The sequence below is a fragment of the Taurulus bubalis genome (genome assembly GCF_910589615.1).
Source record: "Taurulus bubalis genome assembly, chromosome: 17".
Classification (NCBI taxonomy): Eukaryota; Metazoa; Chordata; class Actinopteri; order Perciformes; family Cottidae; genus Taurulus; species Taurulus bubalis.
In genome coordinates this window covers 8,724,342-8,737,954 of record NC_136605.1, presented here as the reverse complement: position 1 = coordinate 8,737,954, position 13,613 = coordinate 8,724,342, and the positions used below count along the sequence as shown (strand labels likewise).

Genomic DNA, 13,613 nt, shown 5'->3' with positions numbered 1-13,613 from the left:
AATTAACATACAATTCAGTTTCAGTGAACGGTGTAATGGAGCTTGGCTCCTTACACACACACACAGCTTTATCTAAACATGTTTAAATATACTGAGCTGCAAGAGTGGCTTCACAACAGCTTCACAAGGATGGGAAGGCCTTATCCAGAAAAGCGTTGAACCACATATTTCTATTGCTAACATTAGTTTGTCAAGTTTTTGAAAAGTTGTTGTGTTAAATAACAAATTATCTTCAATTTAAACATGCCGATTGAAATTGCCCACTGTGACTATTTATCTAATACGTTAGCAACCTGCTACATTCACGAGTCAATGAGGAACGCATCTTCAACACACTCACTGTCATCTGCTTCCACCACAACAACCACTTCTTAGAGCTGTTTGAGTGAGGCGTGGTTTATATTCTCCAGTGTTATTACAAATAATTCTGAAAAGGACAGCCTGCATTATGCTTAATGTTGCCAAATTTTCCCAACTACGTTTGAAAAACAGCTGCTGATAACTCGAAAGGTTTTTCATGGTTTCTACACTTGCTGGCAAACCATGGCTCCGCGGGCTCTATGGCAGAGCCAGCGCCCCCTGCTGTCCATTAGTTTCCTCTGCGCCCTAGCTGCAGCCAAATAGCAAATAATGCCAAGACAGAATTTGAAATGTCAAATGCAAAAAGTGCAATGCAAAAAATAATGTACATACACATATACATATATAAAGTACCTAAATAATTACGTATTTAATTACTATTAAGTAATTGTTTTTCTCATTTGTTTCTTTTCATATGTATATTCCTATTTTCAATTTCATCATTCAAATTTTAAATACTATTTTTTTCTTTTTCTTTTCATGTTTAATTATGGTCTGATTATTATAGAAGTGTAGGGACATTATGATTTTCTATTCATAAAGTATCCTCCATACTTGCTATCACCACTAGGAGGCAGTAGCGTGTCAACGGCTGTGAAACCTCAAAGATGAAGTAGAAGAAGAGGAGGAGCTGTCAGCTGTGAAGAAGCGACCACCAGTCCACAACAAACAGCACAGGGAACCAGGAAGGAAACCAGGAAGGAAACCAGTGAGGAAACCAGTAAGGAAATCGGAAAGGAAAGAGCCTGGAGCTCCACTTTAACAGTAAGGCCACTTTTGTTTAATTATACGGCAGATGAATTACTTTTGTCATTATTGTGCGCTCAGTCTAATACTGAGCAACAGGTGCGCTAAGTTAGCGTTAGCTCTCTCCTTCGCATCACACACTCTCTAAACTAGTTAGGAGGTTATTAACTGTAACGTAAGTGAGGTAACGTTACCTAACAACATGACGTCAGAATAAGTAGATATTAATCTTACTTCTGTTTTGTGTAATGTCAGAGTGTCGTAACAATAAAGTTGCTCCTTTAACTAACGCTCGCTAATCTGACTAGCACGTCAACTTGTTGTCGCTAACGTGACATCACATCCACGCTCGCGCTAATTAACGTAACTAACGTGATCGTGTGGCTACGCTAACGCTGCGTTACTGTACTATGCGATATGTTGTTGGATCGACGCCCTGCTCTCCGGGACAGCGTCACGTTCATTCGGTTTATCCATTAACTACATCGCTACCTGACGTCGGCTTTGACAGGCGAGGCTGCGGCGACGTTGGTCGGGGAACTACGAAGCTACTTATTATTGTTAAAAGGTCAGATACTTGTTTTCAGATTGTTAGTTTTTATATCTCAGATTTCCTGGTGTTCTCTGTGTGAACTCTAAACCAGTTGGTGTGCTGTGCGTTGGGGCAGAGAGAGTCCGGAGGCTTACTAGAGCGACTGGTCACATGCTGCCTTGTAATCCACAGATAAGCCGAGTGGTCGCTTGACAGGGTGGAGCTCTGCTGTTCAATCAATCTCCTTTTTTAGGTGTTAAAAGACAAATGTTACAGAAAACAACATCCTAACTAGATTGACTGTTAATCTTCAACTTGCATTCACAATGGGAATGATTATCAAATGATATGTCACTTCAAAGCCCTCCTTAATTGCTATGGTGCAGGGAGAACAACGTTCCTTCACCTCTCATGAGATGAGCACGAGGGCAAGCCGATTTATTATTTTCTCTTTTTGTCACATGCTTCTCACACTTGTGCTAAACTAACACACAACCGACAGAGGCCTCCGTCATTAGTGGTTCTCGACGCCAGCGTGCCATGCAGAGAAACGTGTTGAATGTCGAACTTCTCGGGTCTTGTGAGCGTGACTAATCGTCCCTTGTCGACTTCAGTTTCCAGAGGTTCCGTTCGACTCTGAGGGTGCGGACCACTCCCGTCCTTCAGCAACATGGGGGAACTCTTCAGAAGTGAAGAGATGACGCTGGCTCAGCTCTTCCTCCAGTCAGAAGCCGCCTACTGCTGCGTCAGTGAACTGGGAGAGATTGGGATGGTGCAGTTTCGTGATGTAAGTCAACTGTTGTCCTCTGAATCATGATTTTTGCCTCGTCGTCTGTCTGCCATTTTCATGCCCAAGTCATCAGTAGTATTGCTGTGCAAGTGCATGCCAACAGCGTCGTGTTCATCATGTGCTCACGGCTGACCCCATTATTCCACACATGAGAGCCCATTGCTGACGAGCCCCGAGAGGAGGCTTTGTGCTGGTGTATGGGACGGGCTGTAACAGAGGAGGCCTGTGAACCAACAATGGCATCTTAATCATTTTATCGGTTTATGCATCCTCCGCCAGTGGAAACGATAACATTTTCAAATGATGTAGAAAAGGAGTTTTACACTCTTTAAAAAAAGAGACTATATTATTGATACGGTCGTCAAAGGATGCAGGATTTGAGCACATCATTCAATAATTGATGTGTGTGTGTGTGTGTGTGTGTGTGTGTGTGTGTGTGTGTGTGTTCTTAGTTTTGCACTGTTTTGTTTTTTCAAGTCAAGTCTTTGTATCGATGTGCTGGTGCTTGACCCTCACTTATGCTTTTTTTTGGGTGGGGTGATTTTGCAGCTAAATCCTGACGTGAATGTGTTCCAACGGAAGTTTGTCAATGAAGTGCGACGATGTGAGGAGATGGATCGCAAACTGAGTAAGTGAGCTCACAAATATCATGCCAAAGTACTGCCTTAAACACAAGTTTAATGTTAACGCTTCTTTTTATCCTTTTTACTGCTTTCTCGCAGGATTTGTGGAGAAAGAAATAAAGAAGGCCAGCATCCCAATAGTTGACACAGGAGAGAACCCTGAAGTCCCTTTCCCAAGGGACATGATCGACCTGGAGGTGACTGCTCTCTCTTTCTCTCTCCTCAAGATAAACAGGGAACTCCCTCTGCGACCTTCTGCTGACCTCTCTGTATGTCTCAACACAGGCCACATTTGAGAAGCTTGAGAATGAGCTGAAGGAAATAAACACCAACCAAGAAGCCCTAAAGAAGAACTTCCTGGAGCTGACCGAGCTCAAGCACATCCTGCGTCGCACGCAACAGTTTTTTGATGAGGTCAGCTTGACTTGCAAAACAATGTGCTCAGGTCTTTTTCACTTTACTAACATTATGGTGGCCGTAAAGAGAAGTTAGACTTTTATAATTGTTACTCGCTATGGTTAAAACCTCCAAGTACATCTTTGGATGCAAAATGTACTATTTAATAGAAAACCACAACTAAAGGCAGCCATTTCTGGTTTGCATTGGTCTAGTTCAGATTTTGCTGAAAAGCTGTCTGCTCTGACACACACACACACACACACACACACACACACACACACACACACACACACACACACACACACACACACACACACACACACACACACACACACACACACACACAGGAGCATTTATTGCTGCTCTATCTGGCCTAAGCTGTTTCACTCGTGATTGTTTATAGTGGCTCACATGGTCTCATTAGTTAATACGCTGTGATTCCACTGTTGTATAATGCTTGACACTGATTTAAAAAAAAAAAAAAATAATAAATCATTTGCGGAGGTAAAGCCTCGCCTGCCCACCTTTGCCCAGCATCAATTCCGCTTCATTGCCTTCACATGCAAAACTGTTGACACACAACGGGAAGTCATGTTTGACAAGTTTGTTTTGGGCTTTAATTGAGGTGAATGATTGAGCAGAAAAATATAGCAACATGTTTGTTTATTCATTAACTGGAGAAAGTCACAAACACAGGCCCTGGCTTTTTGTCGTTCTCCTGTCCAAATCTCAACGTTCATGTAAAAAGACTGTCTGAGACGTTTTCTCCCAGCAGTATGTATTTATGGGAATGGGATACGAGCTAACGATTAACTGACTCTCGTGCAGATGGAGGATCCCAGTTTACTGGACGAGGGAAACACCCTGTTGGACCCCAACGAGCCCAACCGAATGGCTCTCCGACTCGGGTGAGTCTGCTTTTGTGGTTTTCCCTCATTCAAAAGGATTACGATTTCTATTCTCTGCTCTTCTGCCATCTGTGTATTAAAACAACAAGCTAATCACCTCCCACACACCAGCTCAGGCGTCTCGGCTTAGTCAGGCCACATAGGGCACTTAAATCTACTCGCAGTGCTCATTCACAAATGTAATGTTTGTAAGTGTAGACATTTGAGTCTGTGCTGTCACTGTGATCAGCTGTTCTTAAGACGGAGCCGAAGAATAGACGCACGCTGCATGGCCGACCGGTTTCCTGTTCTGGGGAAAACTACATGTCGCTGTTCTAGACAGTCTTCTCTCACTGAAAGACATTTGTGGCAGGTTTTCAGTCTTCCATTTTATATTTTGTTGAGCAAGCGATTAAGGGTGCTTATGATTCACATAAGGCCCATTCCAGATGTTCAAGCAGAAGCAATGGCCCAGGTTTAAAAAAAAAAGTGAAATGATCTGTGTACGGTATATGACATAATTGTTGTTGTTGAGGCTATACAATGGGAGACATAGCAGTTAGAAACTTTTCTGTAATTCACTTTTAGCTTCTTTTTGCAAAAGTACTTGCTCACAACGTTTTATTCACACCAGCCCAGATAACTAACAACAACGGTGACAGAGGTTTTATGTCTGTTACAGATTTGTGGCCGGAGTCATTGGCAGGGAACGTATTCCCACATTTGAGAGGATGCTGTGGAGAGTTTGCAGGGGAAATGTGTTCCTGAGGCAGGCAGACATCGAAGATCCTCTGGAGGACCCGGCTACAGTCAGTACTGTCTGAGGACCGATGTCTCGTGTTGGTCAGATGTTGATGCCGGTTTCAGTGTTTTTATTAAGTCCTAACGGCATGTTGTTTCCACAGAGCGACCAGGTCCACAAGTCTGTCTTCATCATCTTCTTCCAGGGAGACCAGCTCAAGAATCGAGTCAAGAAGATCTGTGAGGGGTAAGTGACTCGCTAACATTCAGTACAATCTTTAGGAAGTGTTGTTGGCCAGCAGATCCTTCAAGGTGCTTCTTCTTCATCCGCCTTCAGGTTCAGAGCGACCTTGTACCCGTGTCCAGAAACTCCCCAGGAGAGGAAAGAGATGCTAGCGGGGGTGAACGCACGTATTGAGGATCTGCAAATGGTAAAAACAATGGCAGGGAAAAACAGCTGCACAAGGATGACTCATGAATATCTTTTTTTTTTCTGCCTCATCAGCAAAATATTTCATCAGAAATTCACTGGAAAGTGTCAGTTGAGGAAATTTCACAAGGCATCTAACACACAGACGCGGCTTCTTTTCTTGGTTTTAATCCAGTTTATAAGACTTACATTTTCATTAGCGTTGCACAAGTGACGGCTCACAGACTTCATGTACACAATAAGATGCGGGCCTACAAGTGTGTTCACCAGCCACTGATGTAAATCATGCCAGAGAAAGTGGAAGGCATCCAGAACTTCTCTTGTCACTTTGGACAGATACTATGTACTGCAAATCTGCTTATTTTGAATACAGGCATGGCTTTAGAAATCATCACATTCTCACGACAAAACATGTTTTACATTGCTTATATGCTGGTGAAATGTCTGCTTCAGCCCAGAGAAATGTCCTCCAGCAGGCAGAATACAACACACTGTTGTTGTCGTGCCTGCATTGTTAATTAGAATCCTCAGTGACTTGTTATCTCGAGCAAGGTAAACCCCCATGGGCTCCCCACTCCCTTTAGCTTTGCAAATTGAACCCTCTTGTATATTTGTCACGCGATGATGATGATGATGATGATGATGATGATGATGATGATGATGATATGGGTGTTTTACATCATGACACGCACATCCCAGAGATCACATTTGTTGAACTCTCTGGGCTGCAGTGTGTGAGAAGTAAATCTCTTGCCTGTTGCAGACAGTTGGGTCAGGTACTCTGCTACTGTAGAATCACTGACCCAGAAACTGCTTGCATGAAACAGATACTTGCTTTGTTTTGCTGGTCGCTACGTGAGCATGAGGGCTGAATGCCAGACTGGCATGAATGATGAGGAATATGTAGGTATTCGGACAGCAATCGGCTATGGGTTGGCCATTAGGCCTGTCGACAGCAGGCAAGACTGTGCCTGTAGGCAGGTGGGGCAGAGCTTAGATGTCCTGCTATTTGCTGATCATGGGACTCTGCTTTAAATGTGAGTCATACAGCCGCATACTTGAGAATATCCTATATCTCTTTCGGGAAAACCTAATGGATTAGACAGCCTGTTGCTCTTTTAACATATGACTTTCTGCTCACTAATCACACCCGTACATGTAAACCTTGTCTATGAATAACAAGGAATATGTGATTCAACGCTGCTAATTTTAGCACCCTTTTCCAACTGACATTATAATTCACACAGCTGTGACTTCGTATGGATGGATTTACAGATGAGGAATGTCTTTTGATGCCATTTGATGTCCTCTGATCCGCTTGTAGTTCATAGAAAAGCACAGGCTTCACCAAAATAGCAGGAAAAGGTGTTTCTGGCTCTCGCAGTGGACATTTTTGGCACCAACTGAACTGTACAGATTGTCAATCTTTCTACAATTAGCAATATCTATCAGAGATTTATTTTGTTATTAACCAGAAAAGCCCCAATGAGATTTCAAATCTGTTTTGAAATGGCCAAGATGAGGAGCAACAGACAAACAAAATGATCACCGCTACTCTCGTCTCCATCTGAAGGTGCTGAACCAGACCGAGGATCACAGGCAGAGGGTCCTGCAAGCCGCCGCCAAGACAGTCAGAGTGTGGTTCATCAAGGTGAGGAAGATGAAGGCCATCTACCACACCCTCAACCTCTGCAACATCGACGTCACTCAGAAGTGTCTGATCGCTGAGGTGTGGTGTCCCGTCTCTGACATGGACTCCATCCAGTTTGCTCTGCGCAGGGGGACGGTAAGTAACAGCGCCGGGCAGTCTATGTTCAAGGAAAATATTCTCCATGTAGGAGGGTTAGTTCAGACCTTACATTACCTCATTCCGCAAAACAAGAAGTAAATGGTTCAAAAAACTCTTTAAGTGATGCCCGTTGCAATAAACAAATCATGGTGACAAGGAGGTGTTGAATGAGGCCGTGCAAAACGGTTCCAACAACAAAACAAATGACTGCAGTGATAAAAGTCAAATGCTGCACTTGTTTTTTGGTTGCAAGCGTGTCCTTTTCTCTGCTGGGCAGTTACGCTATTGGCCGTCATGCTCAACGCATTGTGCTGAAAATGATAAGAATCTGGGGTTGTGGAGTTCACCACCAACTGTAGCACGCTCCTCATCGCCGCTCGAGGCTACATTAGCCACGCCGAGCATGACACATAGGTAATATAGGCACCAGGTTTTGAGAAGGATCGGGAATGTGTGGCATGAAGAAAAGACGGTAGTTTGTCTTTTTAGTTGTGCACATGTCAGGCCTGGCTACGTGTCTACACTCAACTTGCCTCTCGGCTGTCTGTTCTGCTCGTCTTGAAACATGAGGCCGTGGTGTACTGTATCAAAAAAGCTAGCATTCTCTGCACATCATCCATTCTTGAAAAGATAAATAGGATTTTGTACAATATCTCCACGATGTGCCTGGATGGTTGCAATGTTCTTGTAGTTCAGGTCTTTGAAAGTAAAACGAGCGTGTTTTAATATGGTCTTAATGTGGTCTGCGCTTTAGGAGAAGAGCGGCTCCACTGTGCCTTCCATCCTCAATCGGATGCAGACTAAGCAGACCCCACCTACCTTTAACAAGACCAACAAATTCACCTCAGGCTTCCAGAACATCGTGGACGCCTATGGAATCGGCAGCTACCGTGAGATTAACCCAGGTAAGAGTGTGTCACACCTTTCTCTGTGCGTCCCTAAACCTTGGACCTCTGTCTGTCATTACATTCCAGTGTCGTCATGCATCTGTTCAGGCGGTTGAACCTTTTGTATTTAAAAGCCTGTTCACCCAGCTGCCTGAGGTATTAAACATAACTGAAAGGCATGCCTCCTCACCCGTCATCACATGCTGTTTGTTGTGTTGTTTCACCTGCCGCACTGCCCTCCCCTCATGTGACTACCTCCTTGTCTCCAGCGCCATACACCATCATCACCTTCCCCTTCCTATTTGCGGTCATGTTTGGTGACGTGGGCCACGGGGTGCTCATGACCTGTGCGGCCCTGTACCTTGTGTTGAGAGAGAGCAGGCTGATGGCCCAGAAGAACGACAATGAGGTATGGACCCCACCATGACCATCCCATCAGCCCCACACGCACACATCTGTACCGAGCTCCTGTGGATTTGTGTTCATAATTGCAGGGATGCAGCCTTTTTTCATTTTTGGAAAACCCACTTCTCTCTCTCTCGTTGATTGTTTTTGTGGCAGATGTTCAGCATGGTGTTTGCGGGGCGCTACATCATCCTGCTGATGGGAATCTTCTCCGTCTACACTGGGCTCATTTACAACGACTGCTTCTCCAAGTCCCTCAACGTGTTTGGCTCTGGCTGGAGCGTCAGGCCCATGTTCGACGCTAAGCTGGGGGCCAACTGGACGTAAGTGTCGTTGGCAAATCGCTGACTCGGAGCTGTAAACCAGTGGCTGCTGTTGGTGCGCTGAAATCCAAGACTCAAAAGTGATCTGTGCTCTCATCCTGGTCAGGTTTGCAACACTGCAAGGCAACAAGGTTTTGCAGTTGGACCCGACTATAGAGGGAGTGTTCAAAGGGCCGTACCCCATCGGCATCGACCCGGTGAATAGTTTTCTTTTGTAATCTGTTGGTTGTTGTTTCATTACATGCTTTCAAGCCATGTCTTGGCAAATGATTATATATCCATTAGGAAGTAAATCATCGATAATGGCCTTTTGCCAACATCTACAACAAATAATGGGGGCACTAACATTGACCTGTTTAACGTCAATGGATTTTGTTTAAAGGAGAAAGCCACTCGCAATCTTTGACCATATTCTCTGTCAGATATGGAACATTGCCACCAACAAGCTGACGTTCCTGAACTCCTTCAAGATGAAGATGTCCGTCATCATCGGAGTCATCCACATGCTGTTTGGAATCTCTCTCGGGCTCTTCAACCACCTGTGAGTCTTTTCGTCCCAACATTAATGCTTTAGAATTCGTGTATTTCTTTGTCGCCTTTGGCAATTATGCAAAACATGTGATTCTTTGTGGTTGTCCGCAGGTATTTCAAGAAGCCGCTGAATATCTACTTGGGATTCATCCCAGAGATCGTCTTCATGGCTAGTCTGTTTGGCTACCTCGTCATTATGATCTTCTACAAGTGGCTCTCGTACGACGCGGCCATATCCAAGGACGCTCCCAGTCTCCTCATTGCCTTTATTAACATGTTCCTCTTCAAGTACAACGACCCCACTAACCAACCGCTCTACAGAGGACAGGTCGGACACACTTATTAGTCGCACCCATCCATCCTTTTGTCCGGAAAATGAACCACGGGAAATCAATTGTCCCCGTGTCCTGCTTTTCTTTCTCTCCTCTCCATGTAGATGGCCGTACAATCAATCTTGGTGGTAATCGCCTTGGCTTGTGTTCCTTGTATGTTAATAGTGAAAACTCTGATTCTACGCCGACAGCATTTGTGGCGGAAAAACCTGGTAAGGGGATCAGTGGTTTGACCTGAAATAACACCTTCACCTCAATTCTAATCCCTTTTTTAAGTCTAGTTTTCTCTCCCCGTCTTCTGTGTCAGGGTACCTCTAACTTTGGAGGGATCAGGGTGGGCAACGGGCCCACTGAGGATGAGGCTGAAATCATCCAGCATGACCAGCTGTCACAGAACTCTGAGGAAGAGTCTGAGGTAACACTGTCTTCCACCTGATGGCATTTACTTCCTCTTTCTCACAAAACTGGAGAAACGGCAGCCCAGCAGTTTGGTGAGAGGGGCGGTGGTGCTCAGGTTACGGATCTCCTCACACCTTTTGAATAATTCAGTCGCTAAGCCACAGTTGGAAACCGACGCCTCATGTTTCCACTTGCAATGTGGCAATGAACAAAATCAATTATGGATGAAGCAATGCTATTGAGAGATTACATCATTTTCTTTTATTTCAGCCACTTTTGTGTTCAGTTGCTTTTAGAATAGTCAGGCTAAGTACACTTTTTGTGAAAATCCGATTAGTTAGGTTGCACGTTGTAAATCCTGAAGCGTTTTAACGCCACCAGCAAACAGTTGTGCTGAATTGTGTGTTGTGTTTCTGTGGACCCCTCTGGTTTCATTCTAAAATGCTCCAGCTGCACATGTGTTGTCATCCTGAAAAGTTCACCCTCTTTTTTTCTTTTTAAGTGAGTAACCGAATTCTTCTGTTACTTTTTTTCCTGTTGCACTGATGTCTGTCTGTCTGTCCGCCAATCTATCTTGTGTGCTGTCAATAACCAAGCGTTGCCTTTTGTCAACTGCTGCCAAGGCCCGCGAGGAGGAAGAGGTAGGACAGGAGCTCATCCGCACTTCCACCCTGCAACCCTATCCCCTCCCCGTCAAAGTGCATGTCTAGCAGTTCTGTCTCTTTCCGCCCTGCGCTTCGTTGTCCACGTATGCTGTCGACCATCGCCTGCTGCTCTTAGCTGCGTGTATGCAGGTGTTTAGTCGGTGTGTTCCAGGAGTCACTTGTTGAAACGTGGGTTGCAGGGATTCCCCAAAGTGTTTCCTTCTAGTCCCGGTGATATGCATGAGGGGTCAGCAGGGGCAGCTGACACTTTGGGTCCAGAGGGTCTTAAGACGACGGTGTCTCTTCTAATTTAAGAGGCTTTGCTTATCGACAGTGACTAACGGCTTTCCTATCATTTACCTGAACGATCACACGCGCACACACAATGAAGCAGACTCCTCCTGTGTGGCCCTCAGGACCTGTTGTTGAGATGTCGTTCTCTCGAGATTGGTTTTAACGTTCCCTGTCTATCCCGCAGTTTAACTTTGGGGATGTGGCGGTTCATCAGGCGATCCACACCATAGAGTACTGCCTGGGCTGCATCTCCAACACGGCCTCCTATCTGAGGCTGTGGGCCCTCAGTCTGGCTCATGCACGTAAGGCACATCCTCCCTCCCTTCTGTGTCAAAGTTTGAATATATAAATGCACGTTTGTTCAGCAAGGCATGCTGTCCCAATCACAGACATCTGTGCTGTCTGTCCCACAGAGTTGTCAGAAGTGCTGTGGACCATGGTGATGCACATCGGCCTTTCGACCGGCGGCTTCGCAGGTTTCTTCGTCGTGGCCATCGTCTTTTTCTTCTTCGCTGTTCTCACAGTTGCCATTCTTCTCATAATGGAGGGCTTGTCCGCCTTCTTGCATGCGCTGCGACTGCACTGGTAAGTTGAGTTTTTTTTTTTTTTTTTTTTTTTTTAATTTTTTTTTTATTCATTTTGTTCAAATGAGCATTGATCTGATACCAAGTTCCTGCGTCCTGGATTTGGTATTTTAAGAGGACTTTACTCATGCCTAATGACCGTGAGCACCGTAAACTACAGCTCGAGAGCGCCATCTGCAGGTGAACGGAAACGGATGCGAGGCCACTGCTTCAGTTTGTTCAGCCAAAGAAGTAGAACCTGCTTAGTTGACCAACATTATCAGACATACTACACGGAAAATATAAATATCAGAAATGATAAACTAAACACCAGCATCAGAGTATCCATACAGGATGCCCCCATGTTTACTTTAGACACATTTACAAAAACTATGCAGACTTGTAACCAGACTAGCTTGGTGTTTTAACCTCTAGTGCTCTACCGGTACCCATCAGTGCCGCAGTGTGACCGCCAGTCAACAAAGGCGTGTCCCAATTCAAAGTTTGCAAATTGTTTCCCGTGTCCCGCTGTCCTTCCCGGCCTGTGGCTTGGAACATGCCTGGCTCTGACCCGTGTTATGCTTCACATGTCTTGCTGCGTATGTGGCAGCCAAACCGCCTGTGACTCCTTGCTCGGGCACAGATGCGCCTTTGTTGTCCCCTCAGTAATATCTTTATTCGGCTTTTGCCGGATGTCACGCTGGCTTTATAATCCGCTCGCACATTTCCAGAGCGTGCCGGTGTTACGGCCACTCTTCTCTATAATTACCCTTTGCACAGGAATGCTGCGTGACTCAGCTTTCACTGAACGGCCTTACGAGACGAGAAGGTGCAGTTTTGAATGCAGCGAAGCTAATAGACTGAACAACATCAGTCAGAATATTTTAATCACCCAACCGGACCGCCATCACCATTATGTGCCTTTGTTATCGCATGAGAGGCTTCCTGGTCATTGTGTTGCTTTGATTGGACTTTTTTTATTTCTTCTTTCTTCTCTACAGGGTGGAGTTCCAAAGCAAGTTTTACGTGGGCCAGGGCTTCAAGTTCCTCCCCTTTACCTTCGAAAGCATCCTGGATGGAAGTTTCGAGGAATGAGATGGGACCACTCCTCTTCTTTAATTGATGTCACTCATCTCTTGAGAATCTGCGTGGTGTTGAATAGAGATTTGTGTTTTTGTGAAATGCAGTTTCCATGAGTGACACTCCACAAGATCATCTGTCAGACTGCCATTTATTTATCTACTCACAAATTACCATTCATTCCTCAGAAAACTAGCGCTGTCTGTAATCTGTTATGTGTCTTGTCTTCGTGAAGTAATTTTGTTTTCACCTGTGTTTTATGTAGTTTAATATTATTTATGCAAATCTTTCCTTTATAAAATCTTTTTTTTTCTTTCTTTCTTTCCTTTGTGGCAGTGTTGCATTTCCATCATAAATGTGGTGTTTTGTGCAAGTGTCTTGACTGATTATGTTGATTGACGCTTATTCAGAGTAAAGTGACACTTTAGTGTTTACAGCTTTCCTGTCGGTCCGATCCACGTTGTCGCTCTCTCTCTTTCCTCAACTCACACACTGAGCTATAAAGGTCCAAAGGGAATACAATTAAACATACATCAGGATGTCAGTCAGTATTTTAACGGTGGAGAAGAACTGATATTTAATCCTGCGCAGCGCGCTAACATTGCCATAAATGCCCTTTGTGTTAGGTGATGTGTTCTCTGTAAATCTTTCGCAGAGAGAATGAAAGGGGGTCTGTAGGAGGACGTTCTGTAGCAACAGTGTGCTGATTTTCACTTGTACATTAACGTTTTAAATGCAATCGTCACACTTAGATTTGAGTAAGAACAGCATAGAACAGGCACGTTGAAATAAACCTCAATCCTCTGAAATCATTTCCCACTTGCATTCATTGTGCATCTCTGTGTCAATAAATTGGA

General features: G+C 44.6%; 1 protein-coding gene across 1 annotated transcript; it reads left to right on the top strand.

The window, feature by feature from the left end:
- The first annotated feature begins 1,074 nt into the window (after window positions 1-1,074).
- atp6v0a1a (ATPase H+ transporting V0 subunit a1a) lies at window positions 1,075-13,613 on the top strand. The gene is made up of 22 exons (XM_079233741.1): window positions 1,075-1,125; window positions 2,254-2,426; window positions 2,979-3,057; window positions 3,152-3,249; window positions 3,338-3,466; window positions 4,280-4,359; window positions 5,021-5,147; window positions 5,244-5,326; window positions 5,417-5,510; window positions 7,083-7,295; window positions 8,053-8,203; window positions 8,455-8,594; window positions 8,747-8,913; window positions 9,020-9,110; window positions 9,336-9,454; window positions 9,556-9,772; window positions 9,881-9,988; window positions 10,084-10,191; window positions 10,799-10,816; window positions 11,298-11,415; window positions 11,527-11,698; window positions 12,678-13,613. Exons 2-22 carry the CDS (start codon window positions 2,310-2,312, stop codon window positions 12,769-12,771), a joined length of 2,523 nt encoding a protein of 840 aa, XP_079089867.1. The 5' UTR covers window positions 1,075-1,125; window positions 2,254-2,309; the 3' UTR covers window positions 12,772-13,613.